Source organism: Athene noctua, chromosome 2 (genome assembly GCF_965140245.1).
Source record: "Athene noctua chromosome 2, bAthNoc1.hap1.1, whole genome shotgun sequence".
NCBI classification, from domain to species: domain Eukaryota; kingdom Metazoa; phylum Chordata; class Aves; order Strigiformes; family Strigidae; genus Athene; species Athene noctua.
In genome coordinates, this window is record NC_134038.1 from 48422156 (window position 1) to 48448162 (window position 26007).

Consider the following 26007-nt stretch of genomic DNA (forward strand, 5'->3'; position numbering starts at 1 on the left):
TATTACATTTAATTGATACAGGTGATTAAAAAGAGTGCAGAACCAATTTCAAAAAAGCTTCATATATGACTAAATATAATGCTTCTTTATTATTAGTGAAAGTGCATTTGGATATTTTTCTACTTCGAGTTTCTTCTTAGTCATATGTTGATGTCACTAACCTGATTTGAAATGAAGTAGTATCCACCAGTTATCACAAATACTTTACATTTAATGTTGAATTATTAGACGGTATTAATTTAGTGGTTTTACTTCCTCCCCCCGCTGCTCCATCTGCTTCATACTTTCCTACTAGGCAATTTTCTACCTACCTTTTTAGGCTAATATATAGAGTGTAGGGAAATAGCAAAGCATTGAATACATAGGGAAAATCTTACTTTGGGAAGATGGAAGAACTGAAGTCAATAAAAGACTATCTGAAGCGAGAAAATGAGAGATTTGTGATATATATTCACAATGACAATAGTTTAACTGAGTGTAACCTTTAAACTAATTTATTGAAACTGATACCTTGAATGTAGATGTCCAGACCTTAGTTGTTACCTGATTTGCAGTAATTAACATACTATCAAAAGTTAACGTTTTTAAAAAGAAATTTTGTAAATTTTAAAAATTTCAATTTAAATGCATTTCTTGTGTGTTGGCAAGTTGTTCTAGCTGATGAGGGGAGGAGTGAGAAAAATGCAGGCAAAGTATTTTTCAGATAAAATATTTTACAGGTAAAGGATTTTTAAAAAATATCACTATGTAGATCATCAGCCTAGACAAATAAAAAAGCCAGTGAAACTTGTAGCTATTTGCCAACACAGCATGTTAGAGTGTTGAGTGGTTTTTGGAACATCAATATGTAGTTCTTTTCTATTCCAGTTCTTCTTTGAAGACAGCTTTATCCCTCTTTTCTGAACGTGATGCTTTTGCTTTTAAATTATAAATGGGTTAAAACCTGTTTGTTTTTAAAGTCCTTCTTTATGTAACTCTCTTGGAACTGTTGACTACTGATGTGCAAAATTAATCACTGTGCTTAACTCTAAAATTACTACAAATATCTACAAAAAGGTAGATGCTTGAGAACTACTTAAGTATCAGGTTTCTGGAGATTTAGCAGTTTGGGAATTCGTGATTAAAATGGCTTCACTGGTCCTGAAAAGACACAATTTTATTTAAGAATTACTGTAAAAGAATAGGAAAAATTATTTACAGCACTCAGAAAAATGTAAATTTCCAAACACTACAAGTAAGAACTATTGGAACTGACTGTTCAGGTGATTATAAAAATGTTGTTTAATGGAGGCATTTTTTTATTATTATTAACAAGAATGGAGTTATTTTTACTTGATCATCACTTCCCTTACATGTTTTTATCTTCTTATTTTGATAACACACAGAAGGCTGAAATACTTAATCTTACAGTTCTTGTTAGAGCACAGAGCTGGTACACTGGCTTTACACAAGCTCTGGTGCTAGAGAGATATCAGAGGAGTGGCGTGGGCTCTAGGGACTTCAGTTTCTGTAACAGAAAGAGTGAAATAGGCTGCGACAAGCTTGAAGTGATTTTCATTTACAGTGGCAGGTGAAAACTGTAGTATTGCTGGACCAGGGGTAAATGAAATGAGACAAGCAAGAGCCATGTTGTCAGTGGCACAAAAACCTGTCTTCTTGACATTTCTGATTGAGAGCTTTCTTATCTACTCAGAAAAGTGGAGGCCACTCTTATCAAAGACAAATTAGGAGTAGGGTTGCATGCTTTCTGGATGAGGGACACTGTATATGCTGGTAATATCAGCTTGGTTTTGTCATGTCTGGACGATTCTTTTGAAGTATGGAAGTTGTGACTTAAATGCTCCTCTGCCTGAGTCCAGCCAGCACTGGGCACTTGGAATAAAACTCCCCTTTACTCAGCATGGGATTTAATTCTCAAAAATTCATTCCAAAGACAACATGGATAAAACCCATGAAAGTCTGACTGTGACAAGTGAGCAGGCTGCTGTGGAAAACCAGGAGATCAAGCAGCTTTCCAGAACTCATGACCAGTTGAAGAACTGCAGTTTCTAGGATAGAATGTCTTTCCTTTTAGCAAATACGAAATTCATTTTTGATAGGAGAGAGCATTGAAAATGGAGCACTGACATCTGAAATGAGCACAGCTGTTCCTTGTGAATATATTGCCTCAGGGATAAAGCAGTTGAATGTCCTGTCACTATTTTTGTTGCAGTCTCTTGAGGGCAGTCGCAGGCTGCAGCACTGGCCACAAGGAAAAAGCTAGAGCTGAGGTTCTGATGTGAAATCTTGCTATTACTGCTTCTGCTTAATTAATAGAACAAATATTGGTAGAGGTTTAAAATATAAATATTATTAGTGTTATGCATGAGACTTAAAATTCCTCCTGAGTGAACACCTGGTGAACAAATATGTAGCCCCTTTGGTTTCAGTGGAAGTGTCCTGGATCATAGCAATTGAGAAAAGAGGGGTTTATGTAGAAACAACTGATGGACCACAGGGAGAATAAGCAGTTTATAGGAAGCTGTAGGGAAGATGGACAATCTGAATTTAGATACTCTGCCTTATTACGCTGAAAGAAAAAATGCAGCGACAAGATCATTATCTAACATGGATACACACCAGTTAACTAAAAGACAGTGGGTTTAAGTGCTATGTGAGCTGGAAGCTTTAGCTGTTTGCTAAGGTGACTTCACTCCTCCAGGTGCTTTTTCTTTCATGTTTCCCATGTTACCCCAAGCCAAACGTGTAAGGATGTGCCGCTGCTTCACTGTGAGCTGCGCTTATGCTGGGGATGGGGTGAGATCCTGTTGCTGTCCACAGTGATCAAGCAGGAGACAGCAGATTTCCCTTTGCAATAAGAAACTCAGTGGAAGCAAAGAGAAAGCCAGAAATGACCAGCAGTGGAAATGTATTTACCATTATTTGAGGTAAAGGCCTGTGAATGTATCTGGAGGATTTTACTGAGCTTTTGTCATCATGTTTTTGTGGTAACTTCAATTTACCAAGAACAGTTCCAGAGAATCTCTTTAATACTGATTAAGACAATATAGCAACAGCACCTATGAGAGGAGGAAAAACAAACAAACAGAAAGATTAGCCTTTGCTAGACTCTTTCTTTCTGACTGTGGTAGAAGACAGCTTCACCTGTTATTCTTTGCCCTGAAGTTGTATAATGTGTTAAGCCTTTATGTCAGAGCATCAACATATCTGTGTATGGCTCTAGCAGGTGTATTGCAATTTTATCACATGTTACTGTCCTCACTTTGATCCTGCACTCATCTGTGTGGGCAGTAAGGTCTGGACTGCCTCACAGGGCTGGCCCCATAGCGACTCCTTGAAAACAGGAATGGCAGAGGACAGTAAGTGGTAACTGGCATTTTTCTGAGTTATACCAGTATGTATCTCAGACCAACAGGAAGAGAGATGACAAGCTCTTTTTCGTTAGTGTAACTCTCTTCGCAAAATATTTTGCTAGGAAAAGCTGAGCAATATCCTGTTGACTTGATTTGTCACAGCAAGTATGTCTCCTTGCTGAAGATTTTATACTAACAATTGCAGTTATGTTCAGAGTTGACACATAGGATACCTGAAATACAGACTCTCTTAAATTTAATAACCCACTTCCTGACATTCATGAGAGTTCAGTCTGTTGTAGTTTAAGGGAATTTAGCCCTTTACTCTCTTGTATACGTTGCTAATTTCTCAGCTGGGGCAGCACAAATTTCTATAAAGTTTACAAATACACTCAGTGAGACAGATTGAGAAAGGTGGAGGACAGGGATGGAAAATAAAAGTAGAATGATTGTGGAAGGCAGAAGGAAAGAAATAATTTATTTGGCTCATCACTACATAAAGTTATGATTTAAGTGGTATAAATAAGTTTTAGAATTAAGTGCATACATATATATCTCATACATTCTTGTCTCTACTTATTAGTTACTCTGATGCTCTTCACACATTTCTCTTTTTTTTTTTTTGTTAGGTTTATATTTACTGTTCTGTACCCCTTGTTATTAAGATTTCCTACCTTGGTTCCTCTCTTGCAAAGTGTGATGAGTAATATTCTGGAACAAACCTTATTGAGCAAAGTCACGTTTACAAAATTTAGAGCACCCTTGCTCACCAATTGCATTTGCAATGTTGTGACATTCTCATATTTGGATGAGTCCCTCAAATGAATAAAAATTGGTTTCTAGTTCTAGGCTGTGATTTCATCTGTAAATTGCACCGAATCACATAATGGTTGACATTGGAAGGAACATCTGGAGGTCTTCTGGTCAAATCCCTTTCCAAAGCAGGGCCACCTAGAGACAGTTGCCGAGGACTGTGCTGAGATGTTTTTTTAATATCTCTAGGGATGGAGACTTCCGAATTCCCTGGGCAACCTGTGCCAGTGTTCAGTCACACTCACAGTGAAAAAGTGTCCTGTTGTTCAGAGGGAGCCTCCTGTATTTCAGGTTGTGCTCATTGCCTCTTGTCCTGCCGCTGAGCACCACTAAAAAGAGCCTGGCTCCATCTTCTTTGTACTATCCATTCAGATAAATTAATTGTTAATTCAGAAAATAAAATAAAATTCTCCCTGTCCTTCCCCAACAAAACATCTTACAACCTTGCAAAGAGCTCACAGGTGCCTGCTTGGATACTGGATTTCTAATACTGTCTCCTGTTTCGTTTTTCAGATGGGCCCATCATTTGGTAACTCAACATTCCAGTCCAAAATAACAGAATCAGCTGATATTGTTGTTGGAATATGTTATGTGGTATTTGGTAAGTATGGTTTCATGGTATAGAGCTTTGGCTGTATTTGATATGGTAAGGAGACTTGACTGTAAAACTAAAATTTGTTTCTGACACAGATGAACTTCTTTATTCATAAAAAGGGAAAAAAAAAGCATAGAGTAAAATCATCAAAAGGTTTTTAACCTGTGATTATGTTAGGTACAAAAACTTTATTCCGTACCAAGGATATAAAGCTGGCCAGGAACACTGGTTTTTGAGGCCTTGGCAGTTCTCGGCCTCTGTATGATCATTGTTAAGTCTAAACAAGAGAGCATCTCTTCCGCACATCATTAAAAACCATAGAACAACATATCTTGACTCCTGCCTGAAGTAGAATACCAAAATCCATAATTAAAACATGTCTGGGAAGGTACTGGAAAGATCAGTTTTATGGTCAGCGTCCTGTCCCTGGCTTAGAAAGTGAGATTTCTGGGGAGAGGATTATGCTGTTGGAGAGGAGGCAAATTTATCCTCCACAGTCCTGGTCTGACTGAGGAGAAAAATCTAGATCCAGTCCTAAAGGTACCGACCGGTGTAACCATGAGCCAGAGGCCAGGAAACGCAACCCAGATGTCAATGCAGTCAGTAGGCATGGGTGATGTCTGGTGCTTCAGAAGATGGTGAAAACCCAAAAATATAGTGGCCAAATGACTGTCCTAACATAAATTTTCCTTCCCTAAGGAAACCAGTATTAGCCCTGAAGTATGGGATTAATGCAAAGTAAAATAGCACCAACAAAGAGTAAACCCATGAGTTTAGTCCTGTCAATGAACATTTGCATCCTAATGGCACACGTGTTTCAACATGTTTTCTCAATGTTTTGATTGGAAAATTAAATGAATGTAAGCCCTATTTATTTTAGAGTGTAGCTGTATATGGATAGCTGAGTTTGAGAAGACTTATAGCCTGGCTGGATAATGCATGTCAATTTAGAGACACATTGCTACAGTATTTCTACTCCTGAAAAAGCTGGTTTAGCTAATGATAGGGTAATTTCTTATCAGAAACCTCATGCTATTTTTCTACTGCCAGATGGACTGAAATTTTCTTGTGTAGCTTTATTTCTGGTTTTGCTGTTTTCTATGTGCTATTGACAACAAATAAGATGCAGGCCTCTTCACTGACAACACTGGTGATAAAATAGTGAAAATTTAATTTCTGTCCCATGTTCTCCTCTCCCATCTTTGTTCACCTAGTCATACAATATAGCGTTGCCTCACAACTTTCTTTTTAACTTTCTCTTTCTAGATCCTGTGATAGTCAACCACTCTCAGATCATTGAGTCTTTTTTTTCAGGATGTATCCCCAGTATCTACTATGGTAGTTGTACATATTAGTCAGTTGCTAATATGAAGAGGAATGGGAAACATGGAGAAGAGGTTTTCAGTAGGTAGTATTTTGTAAGAGTTGCACAAAAGATTTGAAAGAAAAATTATATGCTTAAAAAGAAAAAAAAATGGTTTAGATAAAATCTCTTCCCATCTCTTCCTCCAGGAATTTCACAATGGAAACATAGGTGAACTGGCATGGCTTTGACCATAAAGTCAGCCAGATCCCAAAGTGACTATGATGTCAGCTGGTACATACTAAAAAACTGTATATGGACTTGAGCTGGTAATTCATACAAGAACAGACACCAAGGGAAATAAAAGCAAAAAAAATAATTTGTGTCTTTGCTAAGGAAAAATATGATGATTGAGTCTTCTGTATTAAAGCCACTGAAGATATTTAAGTATAACTGGTATCTCTGATGTGGCCACAATTTTTGTGTTCTGGTTAAAATTAATCTTACTAGGAACAGTGAGAGAACATGTCCTGATAGTTTGATGATCTGTGCTCCTTGACCTCAGCCAACCTGATTCTGCTTAGGTAATGTTCCTGTCAGAGAAACCAAGTGATAATCAGGTTGAAATGTAATTGAAACATTGAAAAATATTAAAATATGGAAATACAATGAGAATAATAAAAAAAGATTGACTTTTACTGTGTTTTTATTGTTTGTTTTTTTTTTAAGTCTTGGAAGAAAAATGTTTGGAACGATGTTTGGAATTGAATTCAAGGAGAATGTTTTTTCTCTCTCCAGAAGATTTTAAATTACAAATATCTTAAATGGGTTTAAGGAGATCAGTGATGGAAAGGAATTTAGTATCAGTGTCTAACATTACTTGCTAATCTGCTGTTTCCTTGTGAGAAAATACCATAATCTGTAGAATACTTGGGAAAATTATGTTGTGTTTTTTTTCTTGTGAGAATATAATTAAATGAAGGGTATTCTCTTATGGGTATAATCCAAAGCCAGTGTTGGTTTGCAGTCTCTATGCAACTTGTTAACCTCAATTTACAGGTCAATATTTACCTATATTCTATAGGTAAAGTGTTGCTTTTTCCAAAGGTATGCAGGAACAAACAGTGAGGTCCACAAAAGCACTTGGTCTCTTTTCAACAGCTTGATTTCACATGGCGTTAATTAATGAACTCTTCCATTTATTAGGCATTCTTGTTTCCATGGCCCTCTGAAGCTTTTATATTTTAAAGTGTTGTTCTTGTGTGTCTGTAAAAGGCAGCTTAAAATTCTGGGTTTTTGCTCTCGTCTGACCTTCTAAACTGGTGGTCACCTAACTCTTATCTAACTTTCTGTATTAATGATAGCTTTCGATGCTGTTTAAAGGTAGAGAGCAAGCTGCTTGTTTTCTAGACTACTTACAGCCCTCTTAAGTTTCTTGACAGGTCTCATTGCAAAACCAGCATTCCCAGAGAAAATAACTCTATCTACACACAGTAGAGACATTACTTGACTACATTTTTCTCTTTCATGCATAATTCAGCATGCTTGCTATATTGTCTATTATTACAAGGAATTATAACAGGCACCTCTGAGAAAATGCCTCAAAGAGAAAGCAAGAAGGGTGAGTGAATGGAGAACTCTAGACCTGAAACTGGGAAAATGTGTGTGGTGCCAGATGGATATTGTCTCTGAGTTAATTAATGCCAGCTTCCTACAGGGAAAATGTTTTGGCATTTTTTTTTGGCAGGCCAGTTAATTTAACGGATAAAATTATTCATTAGATCTTTGTAGGTAGTTTAATGAACAAAACAGGAAGAAACAAGGAAAAATGATAAAAAATTTTCAAAACCCAATTTAAATATAAAGAAGAGAAAACAAATATAAAAAAGAGACAAGTTTATCTGATAAATGCTAGTTATGATGACAGCACATTATTCTTGTGCAGGGAAAAAACGGGGATGGCTGAAAGTAACTTTTTCTTCATCTTGTGTTTCTCTGCAGGAATATGCTCCTTGTGTGGTAACGGTATTCTCCTGTATGTCTCCTATAAGAAAAAGAATTTGTTGAAACCAGCAGAATACTTCATTATTAACCTTGCCATCAGTGACCTTGGTATGACTCTGACATTGTACCCTCTAGCTGTAACCTCCAGCCTTTCACACAGGTTTGTTCACTATGCACGTGATATTTAACATCCTCCGCAGGCTCTGGAGGGCTGTGTCAGTGATGAAGACTGAATTACTCTGCCACTTTGCTTGTCATAAAAGTGGAAATTAATTAGAGTTATTGAGAGAAGAATGCTTTGTAACAGCAGTCTTATGGAGTGCTGATGTTAGTGTTTGTGTCTATTGGAGGTTACTACCTTCTTGATTTCTGCAGAGCCAAGAAGATTTTTGTTCCAAACATCCACTTCCTAGTGTGTTTATCCTTTATGGGTAGTATTATTCAAGTGACGGTGAAATGCTTCAGTTTTTTTGTCAGTTGGACAGTGAAAACTGGTACCACAAAAAGAAAACCTTGAATTTACTTATGATCTCCCAACAGTAGTGCTAGTGCTGATGCATAGAAATGTGGTGTTCTGGATTAATTTTTAGGCCAACACTCAGAATGTAGAACTTCTTTCTTCCTTCCCCACTTCTCTCCTCTTTATCCACATGAATTCAACCTCATATCGTTGTGCAAGATCTATTTTTTGTGATCTTTTAAAGTTTGGGAGGTTTAGGAGACTTATTACCATACCTCAGATAGTATTTGTGCAATCCAGGCAGTATGAAAGTGTTTGAGAGAAGGGAACAAGATAGAAAAGCTGCAGGATTTGGGATAGGATGGTATTTATAATATTATGGTTTATCTCAGTTATTGCAGAATGTCCCGCAACTGTACAGATGTGCATATACAGTGTTGATTTGGCTTCCCAGAACACTTTACTGAGAAGCCTAGGAAGGCGTGTTTAATAATGCATTTAAGTAGAATTTATTTAACAAAAGGGATGGGAGCACCTCACCCAACATAATCCCTGGGTAATTTTTTCTTTTCAATTAACCAAAATTAAAAAAATGGTTTTGGTTTGATGTGACAAAATCTCACTCTGTCTTTCTCCCATCTAGTTTTCTCTCATTTTGTCATCAAAATAAAAAATAAGAGAAAAAAATTCAGTAATTTTTCAGTTTTTACCACATAACTTCCTCTGTTAAAATATTGCTAAATATATTAACTTATGGAGGTGATGTCTTCAAAATCTAGAATGGGGCTTCTGATAACTGCTACTGCAAATACTGCCAGTGTCTGAATAGAAAGGGAGGATGTATAGAGAGTCAGATCAAATTTTTGTTTTTCTGGAGAACCTTCAGAAGAGAATGTGTTGATTTTGGTGAAAACTAGTTTCAAAAATGTATGTAAAGATAGCAGAAATAATAATAAGATGTATTATTTTATGACCTAGGCCTACTAGTGACAAGCATTACAATTTTTCTCTTCAGAATGATAATCATTACGTTATACTGCTTTGTATTTTATAAAAATTTAAAAAAATTAAATGTGAATTATAAAATTAAGCAGGACATGATTACTTTACTGGTTGTAAGTTTTTCCAGTGATAAAAACTTCCAGTCGTTGATCATTGACGAACAAATAATTTAATCATGCAGTTTTATTGAATTTTTAAGGCTACAACTGTTAATATATTTCTACCATTTATTATTGCATTTAAGAAAGAAGGATAGCATTTAAGAATTAACTTTCTTGCTTATTTGCCAGGTGGCTGTATGGGAAACAGATTTGCTTGTTCTATGCATTTTGTGGGGTGCTGTTTGGGATATGCAGTCTCTCAACACTGACATTACTGAGCACTGTGTGCTGCCTCAAAATTTGTTTTCCAGCTTATGGTAAGCTAATTTTTCTGTCTTAAATGACTCAATTTTTCATGTCAACATAGACCGCCATTTCTGGGTTGCATATCCTAGAGTGTATTTTTATAAAAGCTATCTTTTACATCCAGGCAGACAATTCTTATTTCTGTGATCATTGATAACTAACTATAGGGCTGGATATATGCAATTGATTAGTTTTAAGCTCTTTTAAGTCAGGGCGATAATTTAGAAACATGGAATAAGAGTTCCAATCTGAAAGCACTAATTTTGTCAGAGTTTATTGCTACATCTTGATACAGATTTATTCATAAAGATTTATGTTGTGCTAAGTGTCCTACATGTATCGGAGAATTCAGCTACCTAATTTTTTTGCAAATTGCTGTGAACCATGCCCTGTTCTTATAGACCTTCAATATGCTATAATATTTTGCAACTATTAAGGTTATCCTTCTTATTTACCCTGCTCAGGTGCCTGCATATAGGAAACTCCATGCAGACATGGCAACCATGCTTATTTTCACTGATTGTTCTGTGTCTTCCAGGAAACAGGTTCAGGAGAGAACATGGACAAATCTTGATAGCCTGTGCTTGGATTTACGCAGCAGTTTTTGCCTCTTGTCCCCTAGCTCATTGGGGAGAATATGGAGTGGAGCCCTATGGCACAGCCTGCTGCATTGACTGGCGTTCCACCAACATAAATACTGTGGCCATGTCTTACACTGTAGTCCTCTTTGTTTTCTGTTTTATTCTCCCTTGTGGAGTAATTGTCACTTCTTACTCTCTTATTCTGGTAACTGTGAAAGAATCCAGGAAAGCAGTGGAACAGCATGTCTCCGGCCCTGCCAGGATGAGCAACCTGCAAGCCATTACTGTCAAGGTATACGAAAGTTAGCCTTTGGCAGGCTGTTTTTGGCATAGCTGGGGAGCACCATGTAAGGACCAAGAAAGTTCCTGAGAAGGGAATAAAGACGGAAAACAAAATTGGTCCTTACTGCATTTTTATCTCAGACAACAGTATGGTCTTGTGTTGATTTTCTCTATGGCAATGAATTGCTAAATATACAAGTAGTAGCCATGTTGTTTCTGGAGGGTGATAATTGAGCTAACAGAGCTTCATTACTTGGGAAAATTAAGATTTCAGACTTTTGATCAAAGGAAAGATTAAAAATTGGAGCACTAAGTTAAGGTGAGTTTGGGTCTCATGCTCAGGCACTACTGCTTATGCAGTAAGCCAGTCTGAGTTAGTGACTTCTGTTTGCTCAGCTACAGACATCTGAGAAGATCCATGTGTAAGCTTTATATCATTAAAGAGTTTAAATAGTAATGTAGAGATCAAATTATCTTGTGTATGACAGAACTAAGGACAAAAGTCACAGAAAAGTTTATCTCTAAATACTTTTTGAACCTCTGAAGGTTTGCGTTTCACTAGATTATAGTGAAATTAAATCGGTGGTTGCAGAAGTTGTGGAAATTGTTTCTTGTTGCCAAACTGTCCCTTTCCAGGAGATCAGATCTTTCTTTTTTAATATACCAAAAATAAGAGGAACTTTGCAGCTGACATTAGTTGTGCTTTACTCTTAGATAATGTATCTCTTGAAAGACATGAGTGTTACCTCTTGACTCTTAATTATCTCCAGTAGAAAATCTTTGTCTGCTTGATTTCAGTGAATTCTTCTCTCACTTGTCTAGTTATTTGTTTGCATGTCCTTCAAAGTATCTTCCTCACCACCCTTCAACTTTCTGCTTGGAGTCATCTTTGGTCCTTATCTTCTCTTTCTGTTCAAGAATACAGATACTTTCATTTCCAAATACAGTTGGATATCTCACAGATGTGCCTCTGTGTAGATGACCTTCTTTCTCTTTTCATACTAACAAAATTGGTCTCTTTCTGACATCTCTTCAGATTACCAAGTGCAGTGTAGCTGCAGTAGACATCTTAATCTGTCTCATCACCCCCTCTGAGTATCTTGGTTTTGACTGCCATGGGAAACACCATCCTCCTGTCTACCATAGGGTCTTGTAAACAAAGTATTTTCCTCAATCCAAGCAGCTTGAGAACTGAGTTATGTCCACATCTTACCTACTCCTACTTTGTAATAACTCAAATAGAACATATCCCAGCTCTTAAGTATATTCCTGCCCCATTCTGGCTATTCAGTAGACATTAATTTTCTTAAGTCTTTCATCTGACTACAAAATATTATCCTTTAATTCTTTAATTAACTTTTAAGACTCTTCATAGCTTGTCCTAATTGACCTCTATGCTCCCATTCAGCGAGACCAAGATACTGGTTACACTGTATGCTCACAACACTCAGAAATGTGCATGCATGTTCACAGAATCACAGAATCGCCTAGGTTGGAAAAGACAATCTATTCCAACCATTAACCTCACACTGACAGTTCCCAACTACACCAGATCCCTCAGCGCTATGTCAACCCGACTCTTAAACACCTCCAGGGATGGGGACTCCACCACCTCCCTGGGCAGCCCATTCCAACACCTAACAACCCGTTCTGTAAAGAAATGCTTCTTAATATCCAGTCTAAACCTTCCCTGGTGAAACTTGAGGCCATTACCTCTTGTCCTATCTCTTGTTTCTTGGTTAAAGAGACTCATCCCCAGCTCTCTGCAACCTCCTTTCAGGTAGCTGTAGAGGGCGATGAGGTCTCCCCTCAGCCTCCTCTTCTCCAGACTAAACAACCCCAGTTCCATCAATGCTACTTGTCATTCTTATGAGTTCCTTATAATAAACACTGACAAAATGAAAACAATATCTCCTTGAAAATTTCCTTTGTGATGTTAACACAAAAAGTTATGCTGGTATAACATAGAGGTTGATACTGGTTGGGCTGCTGGAGCACTATCAGAACTACTTATCATGTACTGACAAGTATTTCTTCTTTTATTCCCTGATTTTTCCCCTCAAAATTACTGTCATCTTCACTGTTAGATGGTAAACTCTTTGAGTTACTCTTAGACTGCTTATCTGCAGAGAATCTCACCCTGGAATAATAATAATAATACAAACAACAATTACTTATACATGATAAACTGCTAATAGGATGGTTTAAGTCAAACTCATAAAGGCAGAGAGGAGAGAAGAGATGCTTTTGGGGTTTTCTTTTTTTAAGAAACTGCTAAAACAATCCACCCAAAACATGTCAATTTTGTGGCATGCTTGGAATAATTATTTGTTGAACTGTAGTTCTTCCTGCTGGATTTGAGCCACAATACAGACTACCTTGTAGCACCTGTCAATTTAGAGACAATTTATAGCCCATTCTTCCTCCAGCCTGTTCCATCTTTCCTCTGACATTAGGTCACTGTAACTTAGGAGTCCTGGTCAGGTTTGGCCTGTGCCTCCACAGTCTGATCCAGCTTCAGCTGAAGTGCTTGGACATTGCTTCAGTCTTGAAAAGCAAAATCCAGAAAATGATACTTAAAATGGGACTTAGACACTTAAGAGTCTAGCTAAGCCCAGAAACTGAATTATGGAAGCTCTTCCTTGACCACTGCCGATGCCTCAAGGCTCCAGGAAAATGCCACAGGTTCATCTGTAAGCATAAATGTTTCCCAGGTTCCTGCAGTTTGCTTTTAATCTGTACTGTCCTGCACACTAAGTGGCTATCTCTTTCTAAACCATGTTAACATAACCAGACCATTCAGTTCAATTTAGGCCCACTTTAGTTTGTTTATTAGTAATTGAATATTTTTATTAGAAAAAGAACAGTAAAATACAGATAACATTCACTATCACTAATGTACTTCCCATGTTAAAAGATCTGTCTGTAGTGTTTTTTTCTGTGATATTTAGAATGACAATAGCAAGACTGTTAGAAAATGTAATGGGAGCTGAATAGTTCTCTTAGTGCTTTTGTGCCTGTGAATTTGCAAGGTTGGCTAACTACTGATATTGCTTTTATTATTGTATAGTGCCATAAAAATCAATTATAATGCATACAGAGGACACTATTGTTCTCATGTGATCTCTTCACAGATGCATGGGTTTGCCAGCTTCTGGAGAACACATGCTCTGAGCATATAGATGAGATGGATAAATATTATAAATACAAGTAGAGATGTAGAAAATTGCCTCTTCTCCAGGAGTTCCCTGGGATTAAGTCATTTCAGAAACACATCCTAGTTCCCCCTAGATGTTACAGGAGAAGAACCACCATGTGTGTAACTTCATGTCTCATCAAATATTTTTCCAAATACTATCTCTGAATGCTCTTCATTACATTCAGTTTAAATAACAAGGGGTAAACCTTTGACCTGGGAGATTCTGTTCAATTTTTTGTTCTGATTCAAACTTCATATATGACCTCGGACAAATCTCCTGGTACTTAACTTGTATTTCTTTGTGGCTGTAATTTGTGGTACCTCTTAAATAGCTGATTTAAAACACTTATATATCATTTGGCTGAATAGGAGAAGCTTGACTAATCCACATCTCTCTCCTAAAATTTTTTATTGAAGAAACTGAGTGTCTAACTTTGTTCTTATGGAATGCAGTGATTTGCAGAGAAACAACACAAATCTACACACCATGGAGGTTAATTGGTCTTAAATTGGATTTCTGCGATGCTTGGGGTTTTTTTAATCCTCATTAAATTATTTTTTTATTAAATCAATAGAAATTTTACCATCAACATTAATGGAGGATGTTGCACTGCTCTGAAACTGGAAGTATTATATATCCACTGGTATAAGCAATCTTGAAAGCTGTGGCTAATTACAGGTGGGAAAAATCTATGAACATAATAGGAAATATAATTAAAATCAAACTGGATAAAGGTTACTCTTCAAAGAAGACTTATAGTTTAGAATAAAAGATGCTAAATCTGTATAATTCATTGTAATGGGTAAATCTACTCCTGAAGTAAAAGAAGAATTACAGCTGTTCAATGCTTTTCTTGATTTTGTTCACCTTAAACAGATGCTTTAGTTACATTAGTGCATTACTTACACTATTAACTGTATAATATTTATTGATCTGAGGTGGAGACAATTGGCTTTGGGCAAGCATGGGCGAATCTGGTTGACTGATAAAGAACGTGTTGAATGTGTCTTACTGTCAGGCTTGTTATGGCAGAAAATAGACATTTAATTTGGGGAGAATGTGAAATTGAGATTCTGTTATTTTAATATAGATGATCACATTTATGGCTGACTTCTGTGCAGCATAAACATTGATAGTAGTGAAGAGTGAAAGAAGAAGGGCTTTTAGACTCCTATGTAAGAATGGATCAGAAAAACCTTTCCATAATGCTTTAGACCTTTCAGTAAAGTTGTCTTCATTTTTGTGTGGTCTCATTTGACTAGTTCATTACACCCTAGGCTTTCCAAATGTGCAGGTCCTATGAAATCATGTATACTTTTTGTAAGCTGTGTGCTAATCGTAAGACTCACCTTGAAATATATAGGCAGCTACTAAAAAAATCGGGGCAGTAGCAATTAGCATTAAAAATGTTTTTTGCCATATTTTAGCGAGACAGTTGAAGAATTACCTTATCTTGCACAACTCAGCACGATTAAGCTCAGCAGATACAGTGACATGCTGTCTCTAAGTAAAAATAAACTTATAAAAGAATAAGTGAACAAAATGATGCCAGATTGCTTAAAAAAAATGCTGCCAAAGGTCTGTTCCAAGGTCTTGAGAGCAGAGTAATCATTGGAAAGACACCCACTGATTTGTTTTAGAGTAGACACCGGTATGAATCAGGTGGGTTTTTTTCTGAACCACAGTACTGTATCAGTAGTTTATTGTTTTTACTTTTTTTACTTTTTTGTGATTTGTTGAATGAAGGGAGGAGTAAAATTCATTACATGAATTTTTGAAGCTTAGCCTGTGAATTTCTAATTTCTTTTACTTCTTCCTCTGTTTTAGCAGTGTGTTGGCTCACAGGCTTATTATTTTGCAGAAAAACAAAGTAGAGGTTGTAATAGTTCCTTGAGGCATAAAAAAATCAGTGGAATTAATTTGCTGCTTATAAGCATGCATTTGCACTCTCACAGATTTTTGAAGACTTGCATTTACCCTGTCAGAAACAATTTGTAGGAAAAACTTTTTATTCTCAGCAGAACAGCTTCACCCATAGCAATTCCTTTAAAAGTGAAAGGAGAGAATATCATTTTATTGACTTTGTCGTAGTCTTATCTAATTGCCTCTGAGAGCTCATTTCTCCTTCTTTGCAGCTTCTGGAAACTGAGAATCCTTTAAAGCTCTGCTGCAATAATCATGTTGCATAAATAAATAAAGAAAAAATAGGCACTTGCTGCAAATCTTTTCTGTTTTGCAGACAAGAATGAATTTGGCTGCCAAAGTAAGCAAATCAGAGACAAATGATGGGCCATATGTGATTCACAGGAAGGACAGCATGTAATTCTCTAAATTTAAATTACAACCTTGGGAAGTCTTGATTCTTCTAATTCATTAATGCTCCAGACTTCTTATTCAAAAGCTTTTTGCAATATATTTCTTAAAAAGCAGAAAAATTACTTCTAACTTTCTATTTTCAACTCTTTATTATTACAGTGAAGTATGCTTTATTAATAATTTTGTACCAGGAACTTCCATATGCTGGAAATTCTCTTTTGTACAAAGAAATACTTGAAGTCAAGACATGCAAGATACTGAATACATTCAAACTCTTCTTCCCTGCCTATTCCTACCATTTGTCTCAGACATGTTGGACAGACTGGCCCTGACAGCATGCGGGTTTACCTCATCTGTGCCTACAGGCTACAATTGTTCTGCTCTTTGTAAAAGATCTTGGGAGGCAAAGGGTTTTATAAGTCCATGGCCAAACTCAAAAGTATCTGTCCTGAACTTGAACAAGAAACTCTTCTTTCCCATGCCTTCTGTACATTGCTCCTTCCTACTGATATTCTTGGTAATCCTGATAATGCTAAGCAATAATGCTGTAGTCTTCATACAGGTATATAATGTTCAGTTGAAAGTGAATGTTTTTTAGTCAGCTTATTATCTAGATAGAAGAATTTTCTATATCTTCTCTGCTGTAGTGAATGTGTTGATGTATCAAACATTAATTTGAGTCCCAAATGAGTTCATTATAGGGAGGGTAAAGTATAGTGAAAAAATACTACAGAACTCTCATAATATATTTTCAAATTCTGTTCATATTTCTGGACGATATTCTTCTGTAGATTAAATTTTTAAACATAGAGTTGGCTGTTACATTGAAGCTACTGCATTATATTTGGAGACTTAAACAAGAGTTCTTCAGGCTGGTCAAAGATCTGCAGCTTGTACTGATTTAGTGGAATTTGTGGATAATTGACACACTGTCAGCTGTTAAGTCTGAAATTGTAGGCAGGTGCTAAAATAGTGACACATGTGCCGAGTTGTAGATGTTCGGGACTGAATGATCTAAATAATCTAGATGGTCTGCATTAAAACTTGCTGAAATTACATGACAGATATATAAATAATTCAGTATTTATATATTTTATAGTTAAGAAGCAAGCCCACTATGTACTATTATCTAATGGTATCTATGTGAAGCTTACAGTTATAGCTCCATGCTTACAGTTACAGCTCCATGCTGGGCTATGAAAAGGTAAGAAAATTATCAGCAATGTCTCCTAATATCTTAACATTCATAATTTTTTACCTATGTTGAAATCTTCACTTGTTATTTGAAATACTGATTGATGTAAACCTGCCTTGAATCCTTAGGGCAGCCTAGTATCACAGGTGTAAGGTACATGTCTGTTTCCTTGAATTCTAGAGTATATGCAATCTATTTTGTTGTGGAAATAAATGTTACTAGAATGCAAAGGAGCTGGTACTGTTAGATGCTGTAGGAGTGCAGACCCAGAAAACTGAGAATCCAGATGTCTTCCTATCAAATTAGGAAGCAAAAGGCAGCAGATAAAAGCAAATGAATCTGAGGAGTTGTAGCAGGAAATTGTGGTAATTTCTATTGTCAAAGTAAAGCAGGCCAAGGATCATAAGCACTGGCCCACTGATTGCCCTGTTGCTTAGCTGTTAGCATGCTCCCTCGTGTGGTTTTTACCCGTGCCTGGGCATAGGCCAGGAGATAGCGCAAACCAAAAGGTGATATGGGCAAGACTGTGGCACATTTGTCTTGTACCTGTTCCCTCTTGTACGGGTTGCTAGTATTATCCCAGCAGCATCTGCGCTCTAACATGATCCTAACACCCCTTCCTAGGTCATGCAACAAATACTCTCCTTCATGCAATAAAACCACTTTGAACTGAAAATAAAAAAGTACACCGAACCCCCAATAATTATGTCTTAAGCCCACCAAGACACCAAGAGAATGCTGGTGAGACGCAAGGCCCAACACTATGCAGTGTGGAGGTGACTAGTCTCTGTTAGATTCATAACAGTGGTCCCTGAGCTTATTTTATTTAGCAGTTTAGCCGATGAGACTATAAAACCCAGTCTTCGTGTCCAGGATACATGTACAGGTACTGTGTGTTGGTTGTTAGATGGAGCCCCTTTATAACATGTCTGGAATGCTGGGGAGAGGTTCTGGAGGTTAAGTTTTCTTTGCATACCTGAGTCTAGCTGAGTGGCACTATGCAGGAGAAAGCTTTATGTCTGAGTAGTTTAAGTAGGAAAATGAATGATATCAATTTAGTTTTTCCAGCAAGAGAACTACCAGTGTCAGGCAGCCTATTGGCCTGTTGCCACACCTACCATGATAGTGCCCCATCCTGTCTCCTGCTCCTTTTGGTGCAGTCTTGTACTAAATGAATGACAATGAAAGATTAGATAGACTTTTTTCATGCTGATGCTTTTATATCATGATCTTAGCATGTTCGTTGTCAATCTTAATTCCTCTGCTCAGTGTCTGTGATGTCAAATCTGTTTGCCTTACTAAAGACATAAATTTGCTCAGTGAGACTTCTGGCTTCTGATTAAATCTGGAATAGTGGGCTACAGTTTGGTCTGAAATTATTATTTTGAAAACTTGTGATTCCCATTTCTAGATTTCATGCTGTGGTGGGCTGACCCTGGCTGGATGCCAGGTACCCAGCAAAGCCTCTCAATCACTTCCCCTGATGAGATGGCCAGGTGAGAGAAAATATAACAAAAGGCTTGTGGGTTGAGATAAGGACAGGGGGATCACTCAGCAATTACCACCATGGGCAAAACAGACTCAACTTGGGGAAATTAGTTTATTTATTACCAGTCAAATCAGGGTAGAAAAACAAGAAAATAAAACCAAATCTTAAAAGCACCTTCCCCCCACACCTGACTTCTTTCCAGGCTCAGCTTTACTCCTAATTTTCTCTACCTTCTCCTGCCCCAGCAGTACAGGGGGACAGGGAATGGGGGTTGTGGTCAGTTCATCACACATTGTCTCTGCCGCTCCTTCCTCCTCAGGGGGAGGACTCCTCACACTCTTCCCCTGCTCCAGTGTGGGGTTCCTCCCACAGGAGACAGTCATCCATGAACTTCTCCAACATGAGTCCTTCCCATGGGATCCAATTTTTCAAGAATTGCTCCAGTGTGGTTCCCTCCCACGGGCTGTAGTCCTTCAGGAACAGGCTGCTCCAGCGTGGGTCCCCCGGGGTCACAAGTCCTGCCAGCAAACCTGCTCCAGCGTGGGCTCCTCTCCCCATGGGTCCACAGGTCCTGCCAGGAGCCTGCTCCAGCACGGGCTTCCCACAGGTCACAGCCTGCTTGGGCACATCCACCTGCTCCGGCGTGGGGTCCTCCACGGGCTGCAGGTGGATTCTGCTCCACCGTTCACCTCCATGTGTGCAGGGCACAGCCTGTCCCACCATGGGCTGCACCACGGGCTGCAGGGGAACCTCTGCTCCGGTGCCTGGAGCACCTCCTGCCCTCCTGCTTCACTGACCTTGGTGTCTGCAGAGTTGTTCCTCTCACATATTCTCACTCTCTCTGGCTGCAGTTGTGCAGCAACTTTTTCCCTTTCTTAAATATGTTATCACAGAGACACTACCACCACTGCTGATGGGCTCAGCCTTGGCCAGCGGCAGGTCCCTCTTGGAGCCGGCTGGCACTGGCTCTGTCAGATACAGGGCAAGCTTCTAGCAGCTTCTCACAGAAGCCACCCCTGTAGCGCCCTGCCCTGCTACCAAAACCTTGCCACGCAAACCCAGTACGCATGTTATCTAATGCAAGTAGTCCAGCCTGCCAAGATAATTCTTCAGGATACAAAAATGCATGAGGCTCGGGGTGACACTCACTGATGACACTTTTGCAGTAAGCATGCTTTGCATCTGTTTATACTGGCCAGGACAAACTGGACGTGACCTGTGAAAAGGATGAGCGATGATTCAGGCTTGCAGCACTGAAGACCAGATGCTTACATGTTAATTCACTTTTAGAAAGTACTGTTGAGGCATATATGTTTAGGTTTTTTGAACATGATTGACCAATTCCTACTAGGACTACTTACAAGGTTTTTAAAATCCTTTTTAAAAATAAATCAATTTTAAAATAAATTCAGCCAAAATGAGTTCCTAGAAACCTGCCTGGAACATAACTTTGAAATAATGCTTCTCAGAAGCAATTAAATGTATAGATATAGACTTTTTGTAATGCATGTGTTTTCATTCTTCATGTACTTCCTCTTAATTATAATGAGTAATGCTTTATGATATGGGTAGTTTAATCCAAATTACCTTGGTGACTGTGATAAGGAAAGATGAGAGCAAAAATGAGGAGAATGGCTGGTGCACTGTGTATACAGTAGAACTGCAAATCTGGAAATCTTTTCTAGATGTTGGTAGTTTTCCATAGGCCAGAGACTTTGTTATTTGGAAGCAGATTGGAAGTGACAAATACTTTTCCTGGTGGGGTGTGGAAAAACATGGGTAGTTTCAGATTTTTTTTTTTTTTAATGTATCAAGTGTGGTTGGTGTGTTGTGTTTCTAGTTCTAATTTTTATAATCTTGATGGACAGATTGAGAAATCTGGACTGGACATGCAAAATTACACATTCCATTGTGAGCATGATTAGAGATGCATGAGAAAAAGGCATTTTGTTGTTTTTCTAAAAAGTTTAGATATTCTAGAGGATTTTGTATGTACAATTACAGGATATGTATGCATAATTTTAGTGTGCATGTTCTCAAATACATATATGCTTTTGCATGTGGAAATGAGTAATATTCTGTTGAAAACATGGGGCAAAATAGCTCTACGAGTTACACATCTAGAAGTTAGGCAGCAAGAATTCAAATAAGATATTTCTGTTGTAATAATTTTTTGAATAAAAAACACAATGATCAAGTGGTTTATGTTTTTCAATTAGTTTTCAAAAGACATGATTTGATAACATCTGTTTTTCACTTACTTTAAACCAGTATCTTTGCAAGTAACACGACTTTGCTTCTGGTAGGCTGACAGCAAGGTGCTGCTGCCTCTTTGTGCCTGGGTAACTGGCTGGCTGTCATTGCATCAGGGGTATTCTCACCAGTGGTTCGGTCCTGTAAAGCATCATTTACTTAAAAGTGTCAACAAGCTGAATTCACCCTGTCTCATTCAGTACGTACTCCAACAAACATCTAGTTTGAAATAGTTGAATCAGATTTTTAGCTTGTGCCAATAGCCAGGGCTTGTTCCAGTCTGCGTGAGTGAACTGACATACACCAGCTGTGCTATGTATCCTGTGATGATATTTTTATAACATCCCTGTACGATGGACAGAACTGTAGGGATTCTTCTGTCCTGTGAGAATTTTGAGTGGAGATCCCTTATTCTGAACAACCATTTCAGGGGTAAAATTAACTTATCACTGGAAATAACTTACCTGAGGCAGAAGTAAAGGTTTTTTCCTGACATATTCACAGAATTCTAGTTGGTTATTGAGGCCTGAATTACAGAACAGATGTAGCTTTGTTTCTGTCCTGCTATGTACATTTTTAGGTGACCTTTGGCCACTGTATTAGGCACTGAATTAAGAAAGTTTTTTAGAAGTCATTGGCAAGTTAAGTATGAACCAGTAGGAAAAAGCAATGCTCACTCACAAGTACTCCATCCCTTACAGTGAAAGAGCTCATGGAAAACATTATTTTGCTTTAAATTTTTTTTCTGATATTTTCTTTGACCAGTTTATATGCAGGTAATTGAAATCCCTCTTCATGGCTGTCTCGTTATGCTTTGTTGCCTCCTTAGTTTCACTGGAACAGTGTACCTTCAGTAACCTATTTCTGATCATTTTAGGAAAACTGACCACTGCACATACAGTATTTCAGAGGTAGCTAAGATATGGTTATACAAATACACCATGTCTCCAAGAATGTGTACTAAAGGACATGTCTTTGAAGGTGTAGCGTGCCTCTACAATGTTTCCCCATTTGTTGTCCTTATACAACTCTGCTGTTGTTCTTGTTTGCTGACAAAACCACAAGTGTCCTCTGCTTTGGTACTTTGGTGGATTTCTTGTGAATGTTCACAAAGTTTCCCTGTACTTGCCTCATTGAAATTATCCTCTTTTGTTGTGTTTATGAAAATCTTGATGTTCTTTGCCATTCCACTAGTCAGCCCACTCCTCACATGCATCTTCTTGGAACCATGTTAGTCATTGTTGGTCTTGAGGAGATGGAGATAATTCATCAAACGCCTGGCTTGAAACTTCTTACCATGGGCAGAAAGTGTTAAGTGTTTTCCAAACTCTGTTGTGCTAAAATTCAGACTTCTCAACATGTGGCATGACAATATAAATGATAATAACAAAGTCTCTTTCTGCATGCATGTATTTAGATGTACAGTTGATATGCTCAGATATCTCAGAAGGGTTTCCTTTTGCTTATTTGTGCTCCACTAAAAGTTAGTTGTCTTAAGTACAGCCTCAAAATTGTTAGTGACAAAGACCTGAGAGCAATCCATCACATCTATTTTAGACATAGATATTTGAGTGATATCAGTTGCTTCCAGAAGATATGTCTCTTTTTCCTTTGATGTTATAAAAAACATAGACTGACTAGATTTAGAATGTAAATTTTTTGATAGCTCAAGTTATGCAAGCTTAACCCCATCCTTACTGTAGAAACTGTATTGATGCAGTTTGGGAAGTTGGCTGAGAGGTCCTTGAAAATGTGTGGCAATTTTTTTTTCATAGGAACAATGTAAAGCCTATCACAATCCCAAAGACTAATTGATACCATAAATAAGCCACCTGGGAAATGCACCCATCGATTCTAATGTCCATTTCTTCTTAATGTGATTCTGAAGGGCCAAGGCATATTACTTGCCACAGAAACTGCTTTTAGTTTAAGTCTTGAATGCAGGCCATGGACAGTTGAGGATTACAAAACCATGCATATGGCACCAGCACATCCGTAGATAGAGCCAGACCTTCAGCTGATGTAAAGTAGAATGCTATAGAAAAAAAGAGAAAAATTAAGTTCACCCCATCTTGCGGATTTGTCTCTTCATCATTTCTTAGCTGTCTCATTCTGCCAAGATACCTTGTTTCTCAAGTCTGTCAAATGACTTTAACTTTGGACTTCATGTGAGCTCTAACAGGTTAGAGCTCTAAATGATTATCAGCCATAAATAGTAAATTTCTCCAGTGCCAGTATTATTATAGTGGATGGCTTTCTAGAGACAGATGCTAATTCATAAACAGATTTTAGCCTAGTAGAAAAAACAGTTAAATGCCATAGACATTCCTCATAAAACTTGTAGTATATATTTCCTGGCAATCACCATTCATTTCTTCTTGCAAAATAAAATTTGTGAGACTACTAAATTTAGGGAGAAAATAATGGCATTTTGAGGAGCCCTCTATGCCTTAAAGGAATGTAATACATATTTCTCTGGTGTTTGTGCTCAGGGCCTCTTTCATTCTCACTCTCAACACAACGATGTCATCTCTCTTAATAAAAAACCCCATGTTTTTTGCAACCTTGGATCTATAGCCAGAGCCTCGCTGAGAAAAGTGGTGGATTTGCAGTTAACTGAGTTAGTTAGCAGCTCTGTACTCCCACTTGCAGAGGGCAGCTCAGGCAGGTGGCACAATTAGTGGCTGAAAACAAAAGCCCTTTCCTTATGTATTTTCTTATGTCCCTTGGATCCATTGCTACTGTAAATTCTCTACTGTCTTCCTTACTTGGAAATACATACTTTTGGCAAGAATGGACTTGCAAAACTTCTTCAAGAGCATGAATATTCTTGTTTCTATCTTTAAAATATATGTGCACTTGTTACAAGCAGTACTTAGAACGATGTCCAGCAGGTTAGTCTTCCTATATATGCTGATGCTTACAGTTTACTTCAGATTTCTCAAGGTTTATGTGTAAAATCTCTGTGACAATTTATACTAAGAACCCGTTGGTTTTTGGTTGGTTGTTGGCAGTTTTTTAAAAGTCTTTCCCGGGGTTTCATCATAGAGTTTATTAGGAAAAACAGTTATTCGGTGGGACTTAACTTACATTCATTAATTTGATTCACCTTCAGGGCTAATCTGTTTTTCTGCTGTCAGGTGCCTGTGAGTGGCTCCAGTTGAGCACCAACAGTAAAATTATTGAAGACACTCTGTAGCCAGGAAAACCAGTATTACTCATGAATTAGACAGTAGATGGGCATGGCTTTGCAATCCAGACAAATGTTTCCCCAGAATGATATATTTTCTTTCAGGTTGGATTCCTTTTTGGTCTAAAAAGAGTTTTCATTTCACTTTAGTGAAGAGGAGGAGAAACGTAGGAGGTGATACATTTTAACTTTGAAAGTTTCAGGTAGAAGTAAGTTTCAGACAGAACATAGTTGATAGAAAAATATGCGTTTGGATAGCAGTTGAGGTATGATGGAAGGCTTGGGGAGACTTTTAATAAGGGGGTTCAATCAGGTGGTATTTTTATGCACATACTATTTTGGTGGCTGCTTTTCTCATGCATGCAATTTTTTAACTCAGTGTTTTCTCTTTTTCTCTGCAAGCTGAGTGTTGCTGTGTGCATTGGATTTTTGGCTGCCTGGAGCCCTTATGCCATCATTTCCATGTGGGCAGCTTTTGGATCAATAGATAAGATTCCTCCATTAGCCTTTGCTGTGCCAGCTGTCTTTGCAAAGTCCTCCACACTCTACAATCCAGTTATCTATCTCCTCCTGAAGCCCAATTTCCGAAACACCATTGCCAAAGATTTCACAGTGCTTCAGCAGCTATGCATCAGGAGTTGGTTTTGTGTCAAGGCACCGCAGGATTACAGATCAACTTTGAACATCAGCCTGAGAACAAATAAGGGCAAAAATGAACCTAGCTGTAACTCTCTGCCAATTGTGGAAGAATGTTCTTATTTCCCCTGTGAAAAGTGCAGTGATACTTTTGGATGCTTTCAAAGGTATCCAAAATGCTGCCAGGAGAGGCTAAGTGCTATGGAATACGCTCCTCAAGAAACTGTGTCCTTGGAGAGCAACCTCCAAGAAAAAGTAAGACAGACCGGTAAGAAGTCAGTAAAGGTGGTTGTGCAGGAAGGAAAAAGCACTGAAATCGATACCGTGGAAATCACCTTGGAAGCAGTACCTGTGCACTGTACATTTACAGACCTCTAGAGCTGCTTGCATGAAGCTTTCTGACATTACTGTTGTTATACTGGTTTTATGAATGTAACTTTTTCTAAAGAGTCCTTCTACTACCCCATTTGCTAGATTGTTTTCCTGTTTTTTCTCATACTCTTTTGAATGAACATGTGCTACAGCATGGACATGTTATGAATGCTGTATGACTCTTGCTGTGCCAACTTCAGCATGTTGTGCTGTGTTCACATCATGAACTATGTCAGACAAATCCTCTGCACTTCATAACATCCTCTTACTCCATTTTTGAGAGAATACACTAACCATTTAGAGGTTTTCTGTAAAGTGTTATTCCACTTTTTAAACTATGTACATTTTATATTCGGTCTGTTCAAAATAAATAACTCAGTTTAGAGTTTTAAAAGGACAAGCTCATGCTCATTTAATTGTTATAGCCACTGAAAAGGTAAATGCTAACTGAAATGCCTGTTTTCCAAGAAGTAGTGCTGAATGACTGCTTATGTTGCATTTGCTGGGAGGTATAGGTGATTTTTATCCTTGCTTTGAGATGAACAGGCAGGTTCTG

At 37.9% G+C, this 26007-nt stretch overlaps 1 protein-coding gene across 1 annotated transcript; it reads left to right on the forward strand.

Moving 5' to 3' along the window:
• The first annotated feature begins 4679 nt into the window (after positions 1-4679).
• Positions 4680-25457, forward strand: LOC141956879 (opsin-5-like). The gene is made up of 5 exons (XM_074897736.1): positions 4680-4767; positions 8066-8228; positions 9821-9948; positions 10476-10810; positions 24846-25457. Exons 1-5 carry the CDS (start codon positions 4680-4682, stop codon positions 25455-25457), a joined length of 1326 nt encoding a protein of 441 aa, XP_074753837.1.
• The last annotated feature ends 550 nt before the right edge of the window (positions 25458-26007 follow it).